An 18750-nucleotide genomic window follows, 5' to 3' on the forward strand; every position below is an offset into this window, starting at 1 on the left:
GCCACATAGACACGCAATTTTGTTTTTGTTCGTTATCGCCAGATGGGCCCCCAAACGGAGAACCTTCGTTACACATTGATCTAAATAAACCCTAGTGTTAGCAGTTACTCTGTTCATCAGCGCCTATTTATTCTCTCCTCTACTGCCACTTCTCTCCACTCCCTTTATTCATTCTCTCTCTCTCTCTCTCTCTCTCTACCGTATTGGGCACACAGATTCTAATTTCTAAGCCGGGAGGAAGAGAGAAAGCAGTGTGCGTTGTGGAATACGAGACAAAAGAGAGATGGGTCGGAACACTATACTGACTCTTGCCTTCGTCTACATTGCCGTGGTTGGTGTTAGCGGCCAATCTCCGGCCGCAGCACCCACCACCTCTCCCGGAACTTCTACTTCGGCCACACCTGCTGCTTCCCCAACTGCCAAGGCCGCTGCTCCAACCACTACTAAAACCCCTGCTCCTGTCACACCTCCCACTTCCTCACCCCCGACTGTCGCTTCTTCTCCGCCAGTTTCAGCTCCTAAGGCTGCTCCGCCAACCCCAACTGTTCCCGCTCCGGTCGCAACTCCACCTGCGGCTGCTACTCCACCACCGGCTGTAGCTCCAGTTACCGCTCCGGTGCCGGTAAGCTCTCCACCATCGCCTCCACCTGTTGCATTGTCTCCTCCGGTGCCTGCGCCGACCACTCCGCCAGTGGCTTCTCCTCCGGCACCGGTGGCTTCCCCGCCTGCAGAGGTCCCAGCCACGCCCGTGGAGGTTCCAGCACCGGCCCCGAGCAAGAAGAAGACTAAGACTAAGAAGCACACTGCCCCAGCCCCGTCGCCCAAGGCACTGAGCCCCCCTGCTCCACCAGCAGAGGCTCCAAGTCAGGATGCTTCCTCGCCGGGACCATCTGAGGCCGCTGACCTGGTACGTTTTCATGACATAAATTTCCACTTTAATTTTACGAGGAGTTTAGTATCACATTGGTATGTTCGTTGTTGGATCTACACTACTGTTGCCGTTCGTTAAACCTGGAAATGAGATCTGGACTGCTTGATTCAGATCAGATCAGATCTGGTGATCTTGGCATTTTAATTTTTATTTTTGAGTTTGTGGCAACGCACGCAGCGACCCCAGTATGGTCGGCCGCCGGACCTGGGCTTAGTAATTTATTTCCGATCTAATCGTCGCTTGGGCTGGGATATTTGGCAGCGTAAGATGGATAAGAATTCATAGATCAGGGAGGGATTAGTATAGTAGTTGGAGCCGCTGCCAAGTACCAAACTGCCAAATGCCAATGCCATCTGATCTCCCTTCGTCATAATTGGTGTTTCGTGTGCTCAATGGCTTAAAATTTGCTTTGACCTTTAAAAGAGGAGTAGCAGCAGCAGTATCAGTAGTGCAGAGACTACTCTCTCTCTCCACTGTCAGCCTTTGTCTTTGATTCTCTGTTTGTTCGGACCAGAAGCACGTGTAGCTGCCAACTGTCGGACTCTAATTAAAATCAAATCGCTATTATTACTACTGGCTCGTATGTCAGTTAATTAATCCTAAGTCCTGAGTCCTTAGTCTCCTGACTTTTGAGTCCTGATCCCCACCTCTCTCTCTCTATCTTGGTTAACTATTGGAATAGTCACCGTTGGATATTGAATCATGAACAGATAACCTCGACGGCATAGATGCAAAGTCATCTGATTCAATGCCGTAACCAAGGCAGAGAACGTAATACGGCAGCAGGTAATGCCAAATGGGACTGCTGCCGTTGGCGGAACAATACACTGAAAAATGTAAAATTTTCAATCTCGAGAGTGGAGGAAGGACAGGAAGCAGTACAGTAGGATTTCCTTGGGTGAGTGGGTGGGTCAGTGATGAATTTTCTTTTAATTAATTAAGTATTAACTTGTAATACTAGCATTAATGTGGGTATTAAATTACGTTTTCTTTGGTGCAGAGCGGAGTTGGAAAGATCTGGAGCGTTCAGAAGATGGCTGGAAGCTTGATCCTTGGATGGGGTGTCCTCCTCTGTTTGTTTCTTTAATAGTTAGAGAGAGAGAGAGAGAGCATTTGATTTACTGGTCCTCATCTGCAGTTCATTGTCTCTTGGTGGTGGTTCTTCACTTCTTGGTTTATTTTTCATATTTTTGTATTATTATTTTTGGGAAGACCTCTGTACTATTTACTTTTGGATTGATTGATTGATTAAATTTAGTGGGGGCACTGGCCGTGTTCGCGCACACATGACATGAGCATAGAGAGAGAGAGCATACACATACATACAAACTTGTTCATGATGCATTATGGAATGCATGTTGTCTCGTACTGGGGGGATTGTTTCCGTACACCAATCCAACAATATCATGATTCTTTTATCTTTCGACGGTTGGACGGTTGGGATTGGAGCATATTGTCTCGTAGTTTGTAATTAATTCACTTCACTATTATTATTTTATTTTGGTGATAGGAGCCATATTAGCCGTAGCCATGTCCAGATGATGATGTCCTACGGTCCTACGGTCCTAAGGTCCTACCCTCTTGTCCCCTTCAAAATGTCTCTGGGCCTCAATTATGTCATAGTATATAAGTATAGTGGTAATAAGAAATAAGCTTAGAATAAGATATTACATATTTTGTATACCTCTGAAGAAACTGTGATTGGAGCATAATTTTGTATACCTCTGTGTCTACAAAAAAGTAATGTTATGTATACGGGGCGTGGAGGATTGAAGGAATTTGTCCCAAATTTACTCTGTTAGGTTTGACTTGAATCTGGATTCGGCAGATCCAAGTCCCCAGGTGGAAATTGAATCTCTTGTATCTTAGAATAAGATATTACATAGTGGAATTGACAAAGTAGAAAAGAAGATGATGGTTGGGGATCAATTGAAAAAGAAATCAAGGTTCTCTAGATTAAATGACACACTCAAAGGGCACTGGGTCCACATGTTTTGTCCAACCATTTCTATCAAAATTATTAGGGAATCACAGGCAAGAGTGTGGAAGACATGGTTGAAGAGTTTTTCTTAGAGAGCTGAACAATGCTTTTATTGTTTAGAATTAGATACCTAACAATTTCTTCTAATAAGCCTGTGCAAGGCTTCTTGTAAGAAGAAGTTTTGACAAACAAGCTAAAGCACGTGCCTACTTTTGCTGTAAGATTTATTTCAGATAAAATTCTCTTTTGACTCGGGAAATGGTTCATACTGTCAAAAGTGTTGAAAAAAAAAAAACTAATAGTTTATTAAACTCTTGTGATAGAGTCTGAATTCTTTTTTTGTGATCATATCATGAAAAAATCCACTTGTCCAAAATTGAGCTACGGACAAGGGGGATAAGGCAAGCCGACTTCTTGTCTCCTTTTCTTTCTGTGCTAAGATTAACAAGAGAAGTCCCAACATTTCTCATTTTCTCTTCGCAGGTGATAGCGCAAGAACATTATAAAAATTTTGAAAGGTTGGAACAAAGGCTTCAGGGAAAAAGATAGGTGTGCATAAAATGGAGGGAGATCTTTTTCAGTAAAAATACCCCTCGATAGATTCAGAGGTTGTTAGCAAAACTCATGGGCAGAGATGGGCTGTTACTTGCTTCCAGGTAGTTATTGAGAGAGAGAGAGAGAGAGAGCAAAATCTTTCATGCCATGGCCAGCTACTTGCTTCCAGGTAGGTTGTGTAACTTGCTAGACAAATGACAACCTAAGTTTTGGGGGGGGGGGGGTTGTTCGGCTTTTGGGTAAGGAAATAAACTCGATTGGCTGGGCTACATTTTGTTTTGTCAAGTCAAAAAGATGGCGGGTTAGGACTCAAAAAAAAAAAAAACCCTAAAATTTCAACTTAGCAAAGTTGACAAAACAGGGGTGGAGAGAGGCTTCTGAACCGGAGTCACTTCCAAGCAAAGTGTTCAGAGCTAAATATTTTCCAAATAAGAGCTTCGTTGAGGCTGTTAAAACATCAATTGGCGGCTGGGATAGTGTTAAATTCTAGACATTGGTTGCCTATGGGAGGATAGAAAGTGGGAGATCCATCGGGGTTAATTTGGTACGACATTAGGATCCTCAACATGCTTCTTTCCAGGATTCCAGGGCAGAAACCAAGCAAGGTGGTGGATCTGAGGATGTACGATCTCATTGATCCCACAGCTGGAAGAAGGAGATGGTAAGAGAGTTGTTGCCGGAGAATATAAGCGAGTTAATATTGAAGATTTACAGTGGACCAGCTACAGGCTACAGCTCTACTGCGTCCACCAAAAGTCTGGTGACTTCTCCTATCATATAGCTCAGGACCTGTTTAACTAGGAGGTTTTAAGCCGTCAACCGGATAAATGGGCTTTTTTGGGCCTTAATATATTGCATTTGACTTTTTTTTTTTTTGCAATGAATCTTGTGGATTATCATTATGTGCTGATATGAGAACCTTAAAAAAATGGTAGGATCCATCGTATGGACGTCAAAATGTTGCGGAATGAAAGGGTGAATTTCAAATATTTTCTACATTTCTTCCAACTGGAAATCGTATTCTCTGATTTTAGAATCAAAATTCAAGGATTCTACTTGAACCAAACCAGACCAGATCTGAACCAAAGATCAAGGGAAGAGTTATACCTGATATGGAGAATCAAAATCTCCCAACGTCGGTGTTCACGCCCAAAGAAAGATCCAAGATTTGCTCCCGCTGAAGATGATACAGCGATGGTGGGGCAGAACCAACAGTGTATGTCTCACGTACCGAATTCTTCACAAAAACTCGTTGGAGGCTTAGAGCATTGAACCAAATCAGCCTTTCAGCAAAGACTGATATGAAGAACAGATTTCTTGATTCTCCCTTCAATGGAGTTCGAACTATGCAGCAAGGTGGCGGCGGCTGGAGGAGATCCCTAAGCTGAAAGTGGCGTGAATGCAGTTTTCAGCTTAAGGAAGATGAGATCCTATCTCAGATTGCAGAGAGTGTTAACTGCTAAAACCCTAGGTCGAATTTTTGTAATTCTTTTTTAGGGTTTTCTCCTTTCTTAGTGATTAAGAAACCTCTTAATCCAATTAGGAGTTATCCCAATTCAAATTTGTATTTGGATAGGGGATAATCTTAATCCTATCTACAGATTAGATAAGTCCATTCCTGATCTCATCAGCAGGTTAATCCTATCTGCAGATACGCCCCCTAAAGTGGGTGATCATATCAGCCCAATTCAAAATGGGCTTTTAGGCCCAATAAGTAATTAATGCTCAATAAGTTTCCAAATTGCTGCCCAGTTGGGCTTCTTTGTATGGCGTGGGACCTAAGCATTGATCTCCACATCAGTGACATGGGTCCGACCCAACCTTTGTTACAAAGCTTAGCCGAATTCACTAGAAAGCCCAGTGAACCCCTTGAGCCCATCACATGGACCCTATGGGCCCAACACTTACACTAAGTGGTTCCTGTGTCAAGCCATTTTATAAAAACCTAGGGACTGTGGGCAGATGCAAGATTAGCTCATCAGGTATTATCCTAAATAGCCTTACACTTAACCTCTCAGCCCATAATGATCAAGCACTGCCTGACAAGAGAGGACTTCTCCCTCGGCTGCAAGGAACAGTGCTGCACTCTCTACTCACATAGATCTCGTGATTTAAAACCATTTGCAAACATTTTGAAATCATACATAAGTATTTATCATATATATAGATTTTGCAAAACAAAATTCTAATGATTGAAATCAATTGCCGGTAGTTTGGTTTCCATCAGAGAGAGTGCATCCCTGATCATTACCTTTGTCCGACAAAGGGGCTGATCCCGTCACTATGATCACCCACTCAGATAAATTCTTAGACTGTCCCAACATACCTAGGTTTTGACCCCCGCTAAGGATCTCACTGATTGGCATATCAAAGACAACCCAATCCGACACCTAGTGCAGTATCATAATCGGGTGTAGGGGTCAGGTGCAACTTTCCAGTTTTGCCCATCAATCTCCAAGGAGTAGGGCAATACTGGAAATCTAGTCTGGTTCAAGGGTTCAAGTAATCCTACACTGCGTGTGCCTTAGGTCTCACCCTGGCGGCTGAGACAAGCCACCCCAACAGTTGGCAGTACACCATTGTCAGCCTTGACAGGATAAATCTCCCCAGACTTATCCATCGACTGTGAACATTTAAAACTAACACAAGTCTCATTAAGTGTCCAGTTTTAGGGTCTTACACAGAAGAACACCACACAACATGAATCAAACATGTACTTTATTTATTTACATTAAATATCAAAAGTACATCAAAATTGATTGAAGTTAAGGGCATACAAAACTGTCTAACAAACTTTTCAACAAAAAAACCCACAAATTGAAACTAATGAGATTAATTTAGTATGCAGGGAAATAGAAAGTGCTCCAAGGTTATCCCTATAACAAATTATAGAGTAGATTCTGATTTCTAGCACTCAAAAAAGAAGAATCAGGAATTGAGGATAGTATTCTAACGCAACATTTTGTAGACCTTCCATTAGTTTTGGAGTTTGGTTGGGTCTAATGATGTATTTTGAGCAGCAGCTTATCATTATTAAATAGTGCAGCAGTGTTATGTTATATCTAAGCAGCTAGCCGCACTGTGTTCATTCAAAGCAACTATTTTGGAAAGTACAGAGGAAAGGCCATAGAATCTGCCTTAAACATTATTCCGGCTTTTTAATCCTGAAATTTTCACTCTCAGACTCAGGAAAAAGAAAACAGAAGGGCTTACTACTAATTTTTCCCCATGCTCTGAATCTAGTAACCAAAGGCTCAGTATGGGAAGAGTGCAAATACAAGTTTTAAAAATTAGTAAAATGCCGTACATAAGTGTTTGTTTGCACTGTACGTATTTGTATTTGCACTGCAAAAATAAACGGGCTGAAATAGACAAACTTTATTCTCTCTGGGGCCTAACACCTTATAACTAAGGGTGCCAGTGGACTGGTTTTGGATTGGACCCTATCCCATCCAAAATCAATTTGAACAAATTAAATGGACCAATAACACATATTGGATTGGGACAATTCGATCTATAATATTCATTAGATTGGATTGGACCTGATTCATCGTAATAAATTTATATTGGATTGGGTTGGATTAAGCCAATATATAGTCCATTGATATAAAATAAGAATATATGTGTCAATAGACCGGATTTAGATTGAAACCAATCTAAATCAAAATGAATTTAAACAGATTAAACAGTCCACACATTGAATTGGACCGGTCCAAAACATATTGGATTGGACCTAATCCATTTATAATTGACTCACATTGGACTGGATCGGATTGGACCAAATCCAGTCCAATTGACACCCCTACTTATAGCGAAAGCTTATCTAAACAGAAGGGGAAAAACAACTCGCAACTCTTAAAAGCACTTTTGGATGGGCTTCAGGATTTTGTGCCTTCAAAGCCCAAAGGGCCGTAAATAGGCTGTTTTGGGTTACATAACTCAGTGTTTACATAAAGGTGCCGTGCCGTCATTTTATGTAACCCAAAAATCCTTGTTTGTCAGGTATTTGCATGGTAGAAACAAGCAGATAAATGAAGTTCTAAGCAGTTCTCTTTGCAATTTGTCTCAACATGACAAAGGAGTTGTTTGGACGTTCTGCACTCAAACTGTACAGTATACAGATGGACTGGTCTGACTGGTAAATAATGTACCATAGGCTGTGTTTGATTGCAATGCAAATAAATTTTTATTGATGCAAAATTATGACAGTGCAAATGATTTGAGTTTAGCTTATTTTGTTTGATTGCAGTACAAATGAAGTAAATTAAGACGTGAAGCAGCATAAAATAAAACCCAAAACAAAATTAAACGAGAATTGTCGTTCTCATGCATTTATACTAGTACAAACAAAATTCTACTGCAACCAAACAGTCTTAAGCTCAAAATAATACAAATACAAGGTTTTATACTCTAAAAAATTGTATTCGTACTCCTTCCAAACTGAGCATGAACCCCCCTCCCCCCCAATACTCTAACTTTCATTGCTGGGATATATGGCTTTAACATGAAGACATGTGAGTATGTAACATGGAAAGATTACATCTCCTTTTGAACTTATTCCGTTAGCATTGTGATTCAAATTCTCCTGGACAAATAAATAGGTAGTTTTGTACTGTACAATTTACCACTCTTTTCGTTGTTACTAAAATTTCTCATCCCTTTTGTATTCTCGCCCAATGTGGTTAGAGACTGAGCCACTGAGGCTTTGACGGATTAGTTAGTTTGGTCCCAGCAACCTATGTAAACACTGAGTTACCTTGATTAGTTCGGTCCCCCACCAACCACAATCAGTATAGTACTGCCCCAGTGTTTTTCGAGTCTGTCAAACCATGACCTAATATCATTGTCAACCCCAACTCCCCTCCACCACACACACACACAAAAAGAAAAACATAAAGAAGAAAAAAAAAGAAAAGAAAAACATGAAAACAAGAACAGGGAAAAATGAATGATCTGCACATGGTACTTAAGTAGAGTGGTCAAGCGCCAGGAGAAAAGAAAAAAAAAAAAAAAAGAGTCGTTAAGTATGGATCTGGGCCTAGGCTCTAGACCTATGTTATGGGCTTTATGTAAAATAAATACAATCCAGATGGATTTTTCTTTGTCAAATAAATTATCTATAATTCTATATAGTTTAATCAACAATTGGGTAATTAATTGCATCCAGATTTCTAATGGGCTATTTTTTCGCTTCGGCCTTTGTTTTTTTTTGGGTATTGTAATTACACATATGCAGAGGGACTAGCAGGTGGGGATAGAATTGGCTCAGAAGAACTCTGATCCTAGCAGGGAGAGCCAGTACTTACAAGGATTTGATGCCACACCCCTATATTTGGAGGGATTCAGAATGGTCATCTCAACTGACGAGTCAATGTAATATAAGCTCAATCTAGAAAGAATATAAATACAAGTATGTACACTATAAATACATACAAAATATATAATTTTGCATTCTACATATTTGCGTAGGAGGTCAAGTGAGAGAGCTAGTGACTGCTTGGTTCCAACTACACCTACAAAGTGAACAACGGAACGGAGGGCATATCTCGTTAATCAGATTGTATTCAAATAGAGCAAGTTAGAGAGAAGGGAGAGATCAAATCTAAAAGCAACAGAGGTATGACCGTATGAGTAGAGATTCGGACTGAAGAAGAAAGAAGAAAATGAAGGGAAAAAAAAGGAAGAAAGAAGAGTGAGGAGGATTCATACCTGCTACAGATTCCATTAGCCAATGCACTCAGAGCAAAATGACAGTTTTACGGATGCCCTTACTCAAATATAGAAAGATCTATACGCTTGAAAAAGACTTAAAGCTTCAAATGGGGCTTTTGAATTTTGGGCAAATTTGAGCTTTCTCGAGCTTTTCGGGGGGGGGGGCTGTCTTTTCGGCTTCTGTCTCTAGAAAGACTTGCCAAACGCCCCTTAAATCTTTACTATTACACTGATATTAGTATTACATACTAAATATTTTGTCTATTATTTGATGGTTTCATATTTAGCTTCTTAAAAAAACGGTGATTACTCTACTTATAATTATTTTTTCTTTTCTCTTATTTATCGCATCCTTTTATTTCCCCTTAGATTCTGTCATTCTTGGGACAAGTTCTGATTTATCTTCTCACACCAACCTCACATCATGTCTCAGGCACACATTGATGGGAACATCTCCCTATTTGTGTGTTGTTATTCATGGGGGATGTTCTCAATACACAGTGGGATGTACTGTGAGGTCAGTGTGAAATATGCTTTATGAGTAGCAAATTCAGATTCTCTTAGAACATCTATTTCAATGAGAAAAACTTGATTGTGGAAAAAAATTATATAAATAATATAAATTATGATTTGTAAATAATATGCTATCTACTTATAAATAGTTTTGAAGGAATTATATAAATAATATTATTGGATAACATAATATATTTTATGTTTCTAAATGTAACATATAGACGTATGCAATGAACTCCCCCCAGTTCAAGAGAAATGGTTTTCTTGTTTCTTATCGTTTATTTAATCATTTTCTTTAAAAAGCGACATTGTTAAATAAGAATAAAATCTTTTCCTACTTCTCATTCCTTTACACACAAAAAGACTAAAAAGAAAAAAAAAAAGACTACGAAACTGTTCATTCCTACACACAGCTCTGTTTCATATGTTTTTGTGGACGCTCGAAGGCAGAACTTAGGCTCCGTTCACTTTTCTGTAAGTTATTTACCTATGTTCTTATATTTTCCAAGTAAAAAAAGAAATGACCATTTTAACAATAAAAATCTATTATTAAAAGAGACATTTTTATCCCATTCAAGTGTTGAAAACTTTTCCCTCATGTGAAAAAGTTATTTAACCACCTAGAAAATGGGGTATCTAGGAAAATAAACTTCCCAAGTCCCCACATTAATCTAAAAAAAGAACAGAGAATTCTTGGTCAATGAAAACCAAAATCCCATTGACCTACTTTCCCCTCTCAAAATCCAAAAAAAGAACGCCCCTTAAGGCATATTGATTAATTAAACCCAGAAATATTTGACCCGTCTCTGGTTTGAAACTTGAAAGAACCTGTAATGGCTTGTGTGAATAGTTCCCAAGTAATTTAGGCTGAAAATTTAGCATGTATGCCAAATCAGGACATATTCCACGTGGAAAGGAACCCTGGACCAGGCTCCAAGCAAGGATCAACCTTTCCCAGCCCAGTAATTTAACTGGACAATTGTCAGTTGTAGGCCCACTTCCCCAGCTGACCCAAAAAAATATGAATGGCTAGATAATCTTTTAAGAAATTTCTAACAGCACAATTAAAGTTAGTTGGACCATTGACCTGCCACCTGGCTAGGTTTTTGGGGGCAAATATCTATTTGCAAAAAAGAAGAAAATGTTGACTTGGTCAGTGATCAGGTTATTTGTCCAACTTTTTATACACAATTTCTGTATTTTATTTTTGTATTTTATCTATTTAATATTTGATTCATGACATTATAAATTGACACGTTCAACCGAAATAGTTGGACCACTGATCCATCCCAGGAGGAAAATCAGTTCTGTTTCAGGGGTTGTTCTTGAAAACATTGATATCCAACAAACACAAGTAACATAAATTCCATTTAAACAAGGGGTGAAGCTCGGGTTGGGCTTTTGTCAAAATTTGAATGGTCCCAGTTCAAAGGCCCAAGCCCAAAAAAAATGCTAACTTGAAGTCTTGAACCAACCAGAATTGCACCCCCTAATTTGAACTTTGGCAAACTTCTATATCTGGACGGCCCAACAAAGGAGAAGTGTATAGAGCAACAATCCTGAACAGATAAACCTAGGCCTAGTTTGAATAATGTATTTATCTCTTGTTAAGTCTTGAAGCTTGCTTAATTTTTAGACAAGGCGGGTGAGGAAGCAGCGCACATCAAATCCAAATGTGGGCCATGTTGTGTCTGTCTAAGAACATGAAAGTGTCAGGGACCTTTGAATCACAAAATGACAAAATTTATACAGGAAATTTAATTTTTGTTGTGCAAATGCATGGGTGGTGTTCTAGGGTATTCAGTTTTGTTTGATATCACGGCATTATACAGACTTCACATGGACCCCATCTAGGGAACCTTATATCACCCATCAAAATCAAATCTTGTGGTTCAATCTCGATGATTATTACAGAACTGCATGATTAAGTTTTGCAAAAAAGAAAAGAAAAAAGATAAGCTGTTGTTTCTTTCTTTTTAATCCTGTTGTCCGCCCTGAAATCTCTCTCTCTCTCTCTCCATTCTACATTCTAGATTCTACCATGACCAGTGGTTATCAAGGGCCTACACTATTGCTTGCTGTTAACAGTGCATTGATCGTTCTTAACATTTCACATTTGACCGTACTCGATCCGACTGTAACGCAAGAGTATATAATCCAAAAGAGAACGAATTTAGAATAGCAAAAAGAAGGAACATAATAATAATAATGGAATCCAAAGACAAAAAAGAAAGAAAGAAAGAAAGAAATGGTGGTAGAACGTGATTTCCTGACATTTATGACAACCCTTGTAAGTAAGTTGTAACCATATTTTCTTATTCTTATTCTTATACCTGTCTTCAATATTTTACTTAGCTACTAATATGCATATTTTTTATCTTCTCTTCCCTTTTCCCCTTATATATATATATATACATATAGATATTTTTATGGGTAAGTTTAGCACATAAGCCAAGACTCTAGGCTAGGCAAGCTTAATTTATCAATGAAAATTGGAGAGTTATCTAGTGGGGACAATCGTGAGATGTTACAAACCAAAACTCCTCAGTCCCAGACGATGAGCCACAGTACTCAGAGTTCTGCCAATGCATATAACGCGAGAGTGAGGGGTTATTGGACTACTGCCGGCCGGTGCAGTGTGCAATGATACTTCACACATAACATATGGTGGAGCGGATTTGAGCTCTGCAACAATGTTTGCAACATTAATTACATCACTTTCAGTATGAAAACCTTCTGACCAGAGTTCATCATGGGCAGCATAAGCCTTTAACTTCCTTAGCTGTCAAGTGAGAGTGAAAGCATCAGTTTGTAGAAATGAAGCAACCAAAGCATCATTAACAAATGCATTCTCGGTGATTACTTTACACAGACAAAACCCATCACAGGTAATTAGTTGGGTTGAGTTGTAAAGGTTGCAGTTGCATACTTGCAGCATAACAGTCAATGTCAACCACCTAGAAGTAAATAAATTGGACAAAAGGTCCATATTTACTCAAGATTTAGAAAGTAATCCACTTTTAACAAGCCGTTTTGTGCTTTCCAAATTCCAAGCATAATCCGGGATTTAAGTGTGTGAATTATTCTTTGTGCTTCCTTACTTATGGCATTCCACATCTCCGAGTCTTTAGATATATAATTTTCTTTGTAAGTAAACCTCATTATTGCCTCAATTTCATGCCGTCACAGTTAAATCTCACCTAGTAAACTGTAAAAGTGTAAAACAACAAGTATTCAGAGTATAGAGTATGGCAAACCAAATGGAATTTCAAGGGGGTGTTTGGTTTCATTGATAACATTCTTTTAGAAAACTGTATTAAAACCATATTATTCTTTGCTATATCGCCATTTTAGATAATCGTTGGTAATAATGGTATAAAAATGAGAAAACACTGTTTTTGACAATTTCTCATGCCACTCCTTCCCGATTTTCTAGTTGCCATCGCTTTTCAATACTTTTCCAAGTAAAAAAGCCAATCAAATAAAGAATGTGACTTCAAAATTTGAAATGCCAATATAACGTTGATGTGACACCGTTTGAGAAAACAAGTCCTAAACATCCCAAAATGAATGGCTTTTTTTTTTTTTTTTCTTTTTCTGTAACAGAAACAACTACCAGTTTTTGCTGACATTTAAGTTGTTTTGGGTACACTTGGTTCATGGTCAGAATTGGAACTGAAATCCCTTGGAATCAAAATCAGAGTTGCCTATTCTCCCACCTGTTTGGTTTAGATAGGAATCAGAATTGGGTTTTGATGATGCACAATGTGGTGCTCTATGTTGGCAGATAAGTCGGACGCCAAACTAAGTAGGTTGCCTGGTCGAGCTGCAAAAGAGAGAGATTAGAGTGTTCGGGTTGCTTTACTTGGGGCGGGTACTTCAATGTTTAAGTCAGTGAACTAGAGATGTGATTGCAAGAATGCAAGAAAGATATAGTGCTTGAGAACTAAATCGCACGTACCTTTTGAGCTTGGAGGTGAGGCCCTTATATAGGCAAGTTGTCGTGAGACTCACGAAGTGCATCTGAGATCTCTGGTCCGTCTGGTTAGGAGGTGGTTTCACTTCTGGAAATGGACTCCGTGTAAACGGTTAGTGCTTATCCAATTGCACCCGAAGCGGGCGGGGTGATAATCGGCTCTTCCAATATGGTGTCGTGATCCCGAGAAAGTTGGAGACAATAACCCGCTTAAGGAGGCTGCCCGACACGTTAAGTAACTCAAGTCAAGTCAGCAGAAGCGGGTCGCCTCTCATGCCAACCTGTCGTCTTGTCGGGCTGGTTCTTAGTTCGATCTGCCGAGATGGTGCTGAGGTCGTCAAGCGGGTTTGAAGTGTCCGAGGCACTTCCATGGCTTGTGTGGTGCTGAGATATCATCTTATTGTGTCGCGATGCCACATGTCATCATGTCATTGGAAGGCTAAATTACCCCTCATTAAGTTCAAAATAATGATTCCATACCCTTGTTATGGACCTTTTGTTTTAGAAAACATAACTATTCACATTGTAAAAAAAAGGAAAAAGAAAAAAAAAACCCAGATTTTCAATTAACGATAATAATAACTGTTTGGACAGAGAAAAAACAAAACAAACAAACAAAAATCCTTGGACAAATTTTGGACCACCATCTTGAACCCTTCGAATTCAAAGCCATCTTATTGCATCAAATGGATTCACTTGTTCTTACTACCCGTAAGCGATAAAATTGATTGACAGTTCATTCCGTATATCCCCGTATGGTCCTATTCATCATCAATGTTTTCCGTTCTTATAGAAGTTGCCTTCAAACATGTCGATGAATCTGCAGAAATTCAGAACCGATGTTTGTTACTAGAAGAGAAGAAAGAAGACGACTTGACTACCGATGTGATGAAATATTGAGGTGACCCCTGATGTAAATTGCCAAATTAACCCTAACCCTAATATTTATTACGTATTGCTAGCTTGTTTGTTACTATTAGTCTATTACAACACGCAGTCACAGTCACAGATAGGCTCGAAGGATAGAAACAAGGGTAGAAGACAGAGACAGAGGTAGCACTAATGGTACTCATCCATAAATTTATATCTCCTATTCATAAAGCATAAAGCATGTGTTTTGTTCCCTCAGTGTTTTGTGACAAGTGTTTATTAAAATAATCATTTTTTTTATTATATTTATCCATATATATATTTATATTTACGAAAGTGGGTTTTGATTTATGTCGCATTATATAATCATTAGGGGAATCTTCGTTTTAACGCTTTCCTAACGATTGGGTGTTTATTCACTATTCCATTGTATTGATATTTATCCATATGTATTAATATTCATAAAAGTGAGTTTTGATTTATGTGCATATTAACTATTGGGGGAAGCTTCATTTTAATGCTTCCCCTAACGATTGAGCATTTATTCATTGGTGCCTAATGGCACCTAATTGTCCATAAACAATTTATCAAGTATTTTTCTCAATTTTGAAAACAAATCAAATATAAATATTTATTTAATAAACGAAGGCTATGCCAAACCCATACAAAGCCTAAACAGAAAGTTTCCTTTGCCGACTATTAACTCACCTAAAAAAAAGAGTTCAATTATGTGAATTTCCAATATGGGTGCTTTGCAAATCGCATTGAACGGTATATAATATACTGGATCGAATCTTGGGTTAATATTGACAGAGAAGACTATTGACAACCTTCAATGCCTCCTTACTGGTGCATTTTACTTATAGCACATATGGAAACATTTGAACAAGGATATGTTCAATAATGAGAGACAAAACCCCTAAGGCTGTGTTTGATTGCAATGAAAATAAATTTGCATTGCTGCAAAACCATGGCAGTGCAAATAATTTGAGTGTAAATTAAAACATGAAAGAGAGTAAAGTAAAACACAAAACAGAATTAAACGAGAAATTTCCATTTTTTATATTTGCACTCCTATGCATTTGTATTAGTACAAATAAATTTGCATTGCAACCAAACACAGCCTAAATTGATATTACTGCAGCCCAAAGTCACTTGGATTTCCTTCTATCTGTCTCTCCTCAGGACTCAACAAGGGGCTAGTCTCCACCTTTGATTGTTAACCTGCACCAATAGATTAGACCCTCGGAGTCCCATCTCAAAATGAATGTTGATGCAACCTGCTCTCGGGAGGCAGTAGTGGGTGTGGTGATTAGGCCATTAAGCTCAGTTTGGAAGGAGTGCAAATACAAATATATAGAGTGCAAAACCTTATTTTATATTATTTGCACCGTATATATTTATATTTATACTCTTTCCAAACTAAGCCTTAGAGACTCGAATGATACCTGTTTTGTGGCTAGATCCAAAATAATATCCAGATGCCTTCTGATTGAAGCGGAGTCTCAAGCCTTTCTCTTCGCCATTCAATGGGCCTGTGATCTCAGCCTCCATCATCTCATTATCGAAGGCGACGCTCTTGTTCCCATCAAGCTCCTCTTGGACACTTCCTTATCGTCTTAGTGGCACATTCATTCTCTTATAACAGATTGTCGAGCTACTACTTTGTCTCAATTAATTATCGCATGTTGTCTTCTCTCATGTGCATAGATCAAGGAATTTCCCAGCCCATAAAGTTACTAAGCATGCCTTATCTGATTGTACTGATACATGTCTTTTGAGTTGATAATCAAATTAAATAGATGTATTTCCCTTTCATTGAATCATATTATATAAGATATACTTTCACAATTAACAAAGTGTTAAATTAGCAATTTTCATTGAATGGACCATACATTTTTCCATTCAAAGATTCTTTAAATTACAATCAACATCTGGAAATTCACAAATGGAGAACATTTCTTTGGTTTGGAGATTGGACTGGAGAGGCAATAACTTATTCATCAAGTCATCAATCAAGACACCAAAAACCCATATCAAACCTATATCCAATGAAGTAAAATAACAAAAGAGAAAACAGGAAATCAAAAACCTGGTCCAATATGTCAGTAACTTCTTGGTTGAGCACTTGAATTAAATGGAAGTAGTCTCCTTTGGTTGAGAAGCAAAAGTCCGGTCGAGATGAACCCGTTTCACCAACCATGGGAAAACGGAAAAGAAAACATAACAAGAAGAGAGATTAGCCCATAAATAAAACAAGCAACCTACTTTAATTAAATATTTCATTTCAAACAGTAAAATTTTCCGACAGTCCTCACAGTTGGGTCAAATTAGACAGTGATGTTGCTTGCCATCCTCCTTGACATATGATAGACAAGGGTGGATGAATGGATCCTTGCGTTTATATATACGAGTAAATATTTACGAGCATTTGCATGTAACAGCATCTCTAAGACAAAACTATTTATAATTTATGCATAATTTCTTAAAAGTTATAAACGGTCAGTTTCTAAAACGAGAGTATATATATATATATATATATATTAGTGTGTGTGTGTGTGTCTGTGTTTCTCTTCTTGTGTTTTGAGGCTGTGAGTATAATAGACTATGACTTTCAACCAAGGTTTTTAAAACCGACCCGAGGACAATACCAGTCAGGGGTTTGTTTTTCGGTTTGGTGGTTCAACCATCTGGGTCAAACAGTTCAACCCATGATGCCATAAATCAATTAAAATAAAAAATATTTATAAATAATAAAAAATAGCATAAAATTTAATAAAATACAGAAAAATAAACTTTCTAGATACAAAAAATCATAAAGTACAGAACACATAGAAAATACAGAAAATCTAAAAAATACAAAAAACAATACAAAGAATTCAAAAAATACAAAAAAATACGAAAAAAAACATAAATTAGGATGTGCAGAAAATACAAAAAGTTAATAATCAAGAAGCAATTAGTTCAAGCAAAGAAGCATCATTTGATTAATTAATTGAAAATAAAGAAGAGGTTTTGTTCATTCTTCATTTCTTTGACATCATCATCATCATCATCATCGTTCCTTGACATAGCAAATAAGCAATGTAATCTTACTTCAATAAATCCATGCATGAGTCAAGAAGCAAAAATTAATAATAGTAAAAAAATCAAGAATCAAGAAGTAGTTGATTTAAATAAATAAGCACCATTTGATAAATTAATTGAAAATAAAAAAAAGGGATTTTATCATTCATAAACATCATCATTATCATCATTCTTTGACATAGCAAATGAGCAAGGAATTGAAAAAAAAAATGACGAAGCATGATTAAGTAAACAAATGTGAATATGTGACTCTCTCTAACTAATTAAGCAAAAAAAAATTAATTAAGAAAAGAGTACTGGAAAAGAGAATCTCTATAAAATACTATGGAATCTAATAAATTTTAGATGAATGCATACGAATTCAAAAGAAAAAAACATGTTGGGCTCACAAAAATATCAATAGGGATTTAAAAGGAAAAACATAAATCATAAAAACAAAACATAAACCGGATTTTAGAAGCAAAAAACATGAAAACAATCAAATGGTATGATGAAAATGGTGTTGGGTTCTCAAAAATCACTGTCGGTGGATTTAGGGGTGTAAACAGATCGAATCCGAATTGGATAAGGCAATATTTGAATTCGAATCTAATATCCGAATTCGATTCGATATCCAACAGATATTGAAAATTAATATCTGAATTCGAATCCGATTAAATATTCAAATATTTGATTCGATTCGATTTGAATTAAATTAATTAATTATTTTAGATAATTTATAAATATATAAAATACATATTTTATTGATATAAAGTATATAAATAAATATAAAATAATTATTATATATAAAAATTGTATAAAATACTTTATATATTATACACAAGAATTAAATAATCATTCGAATTCGGATATTTATCGAATAGAATCAGGTCATATCCGAATTCGACCGATTAGATATTCGAATTATTCGAATTTGATTCGACTATATCGAATATCGAATTCGAAATCGGATTTTCGAATACCGTTTACACCCCTAAGTGGATTATACTTTGGTCGCCAGTGATTGCCGCTGCAAATTCCGGCAGCCACTGCAATATAGAAAACAGAAATTGCCTAGTCACGTATAGCTACTACAAAACTGCCATAGATGAAGCCTCACTGTTGTCGTCGGTCGCCGTAGATCGT

General features: G+C 37.6%; 1 protein-coding gene across 1 annotated transcript; it reads left to right on the forward strand.

The window, feature by feature from the left end:
- The first annotated feature begins 217 nt into the window (after nucleotides 1-217).
- On the forward strand, nucleotides 218-2216 carry LOC104607711 (uncharacterized). Its single transcript, XM_010273408.3, has 2 exons — nucleotides 218-907; nucleotides 1932-2216. Exons 1-2 carry the CDS (start codon nucleotides 284-286, stop codon nucleotides 2016-2018), a joined length of 711 nt encoding a protein of 236 aa, XP_010271710.1. The 5' UTR covers nucleotides 218-283; the 3' UTR covers nucleotides 2019-2216.
- Nucleotides 2217-18750: the final 16534 nt, after the last annotated feature.

Source organism: Nelumbo nucifera, chromosome 5 (genome assembly GCF_055504915.1).
Source record: "Nelumbo nucifera cultivar China Antique chromosome 5, China Antique-T2T, whole genome shotgun sequence".
Lineage (NCBI taxonomy): Eukaryota > Viridiplantae > Streptophyta > Magnoliopsida > Proteales > Nelumbonaceae > Nelumbo > Nelumbo nucifera.

What these genes read in the sequence shown, in the direction of transcription:
- LOC104607711 (XM_010273408.3), top strand. Translation starts at nt 284, where the DNA reads ATGGGTCGGAACACTATACTGACTCTTGCCTTCGTCTACATTGCCGTG. An exon ending in CATCTGAGGCCGCTGACCTG is followed by an intron (nt 908 to 1,931) that starts GTACGTTTTCAT and finishes TCTTTGGTGCAG; the next exon opens with AGCGGAGTTGGAAAGATCTG.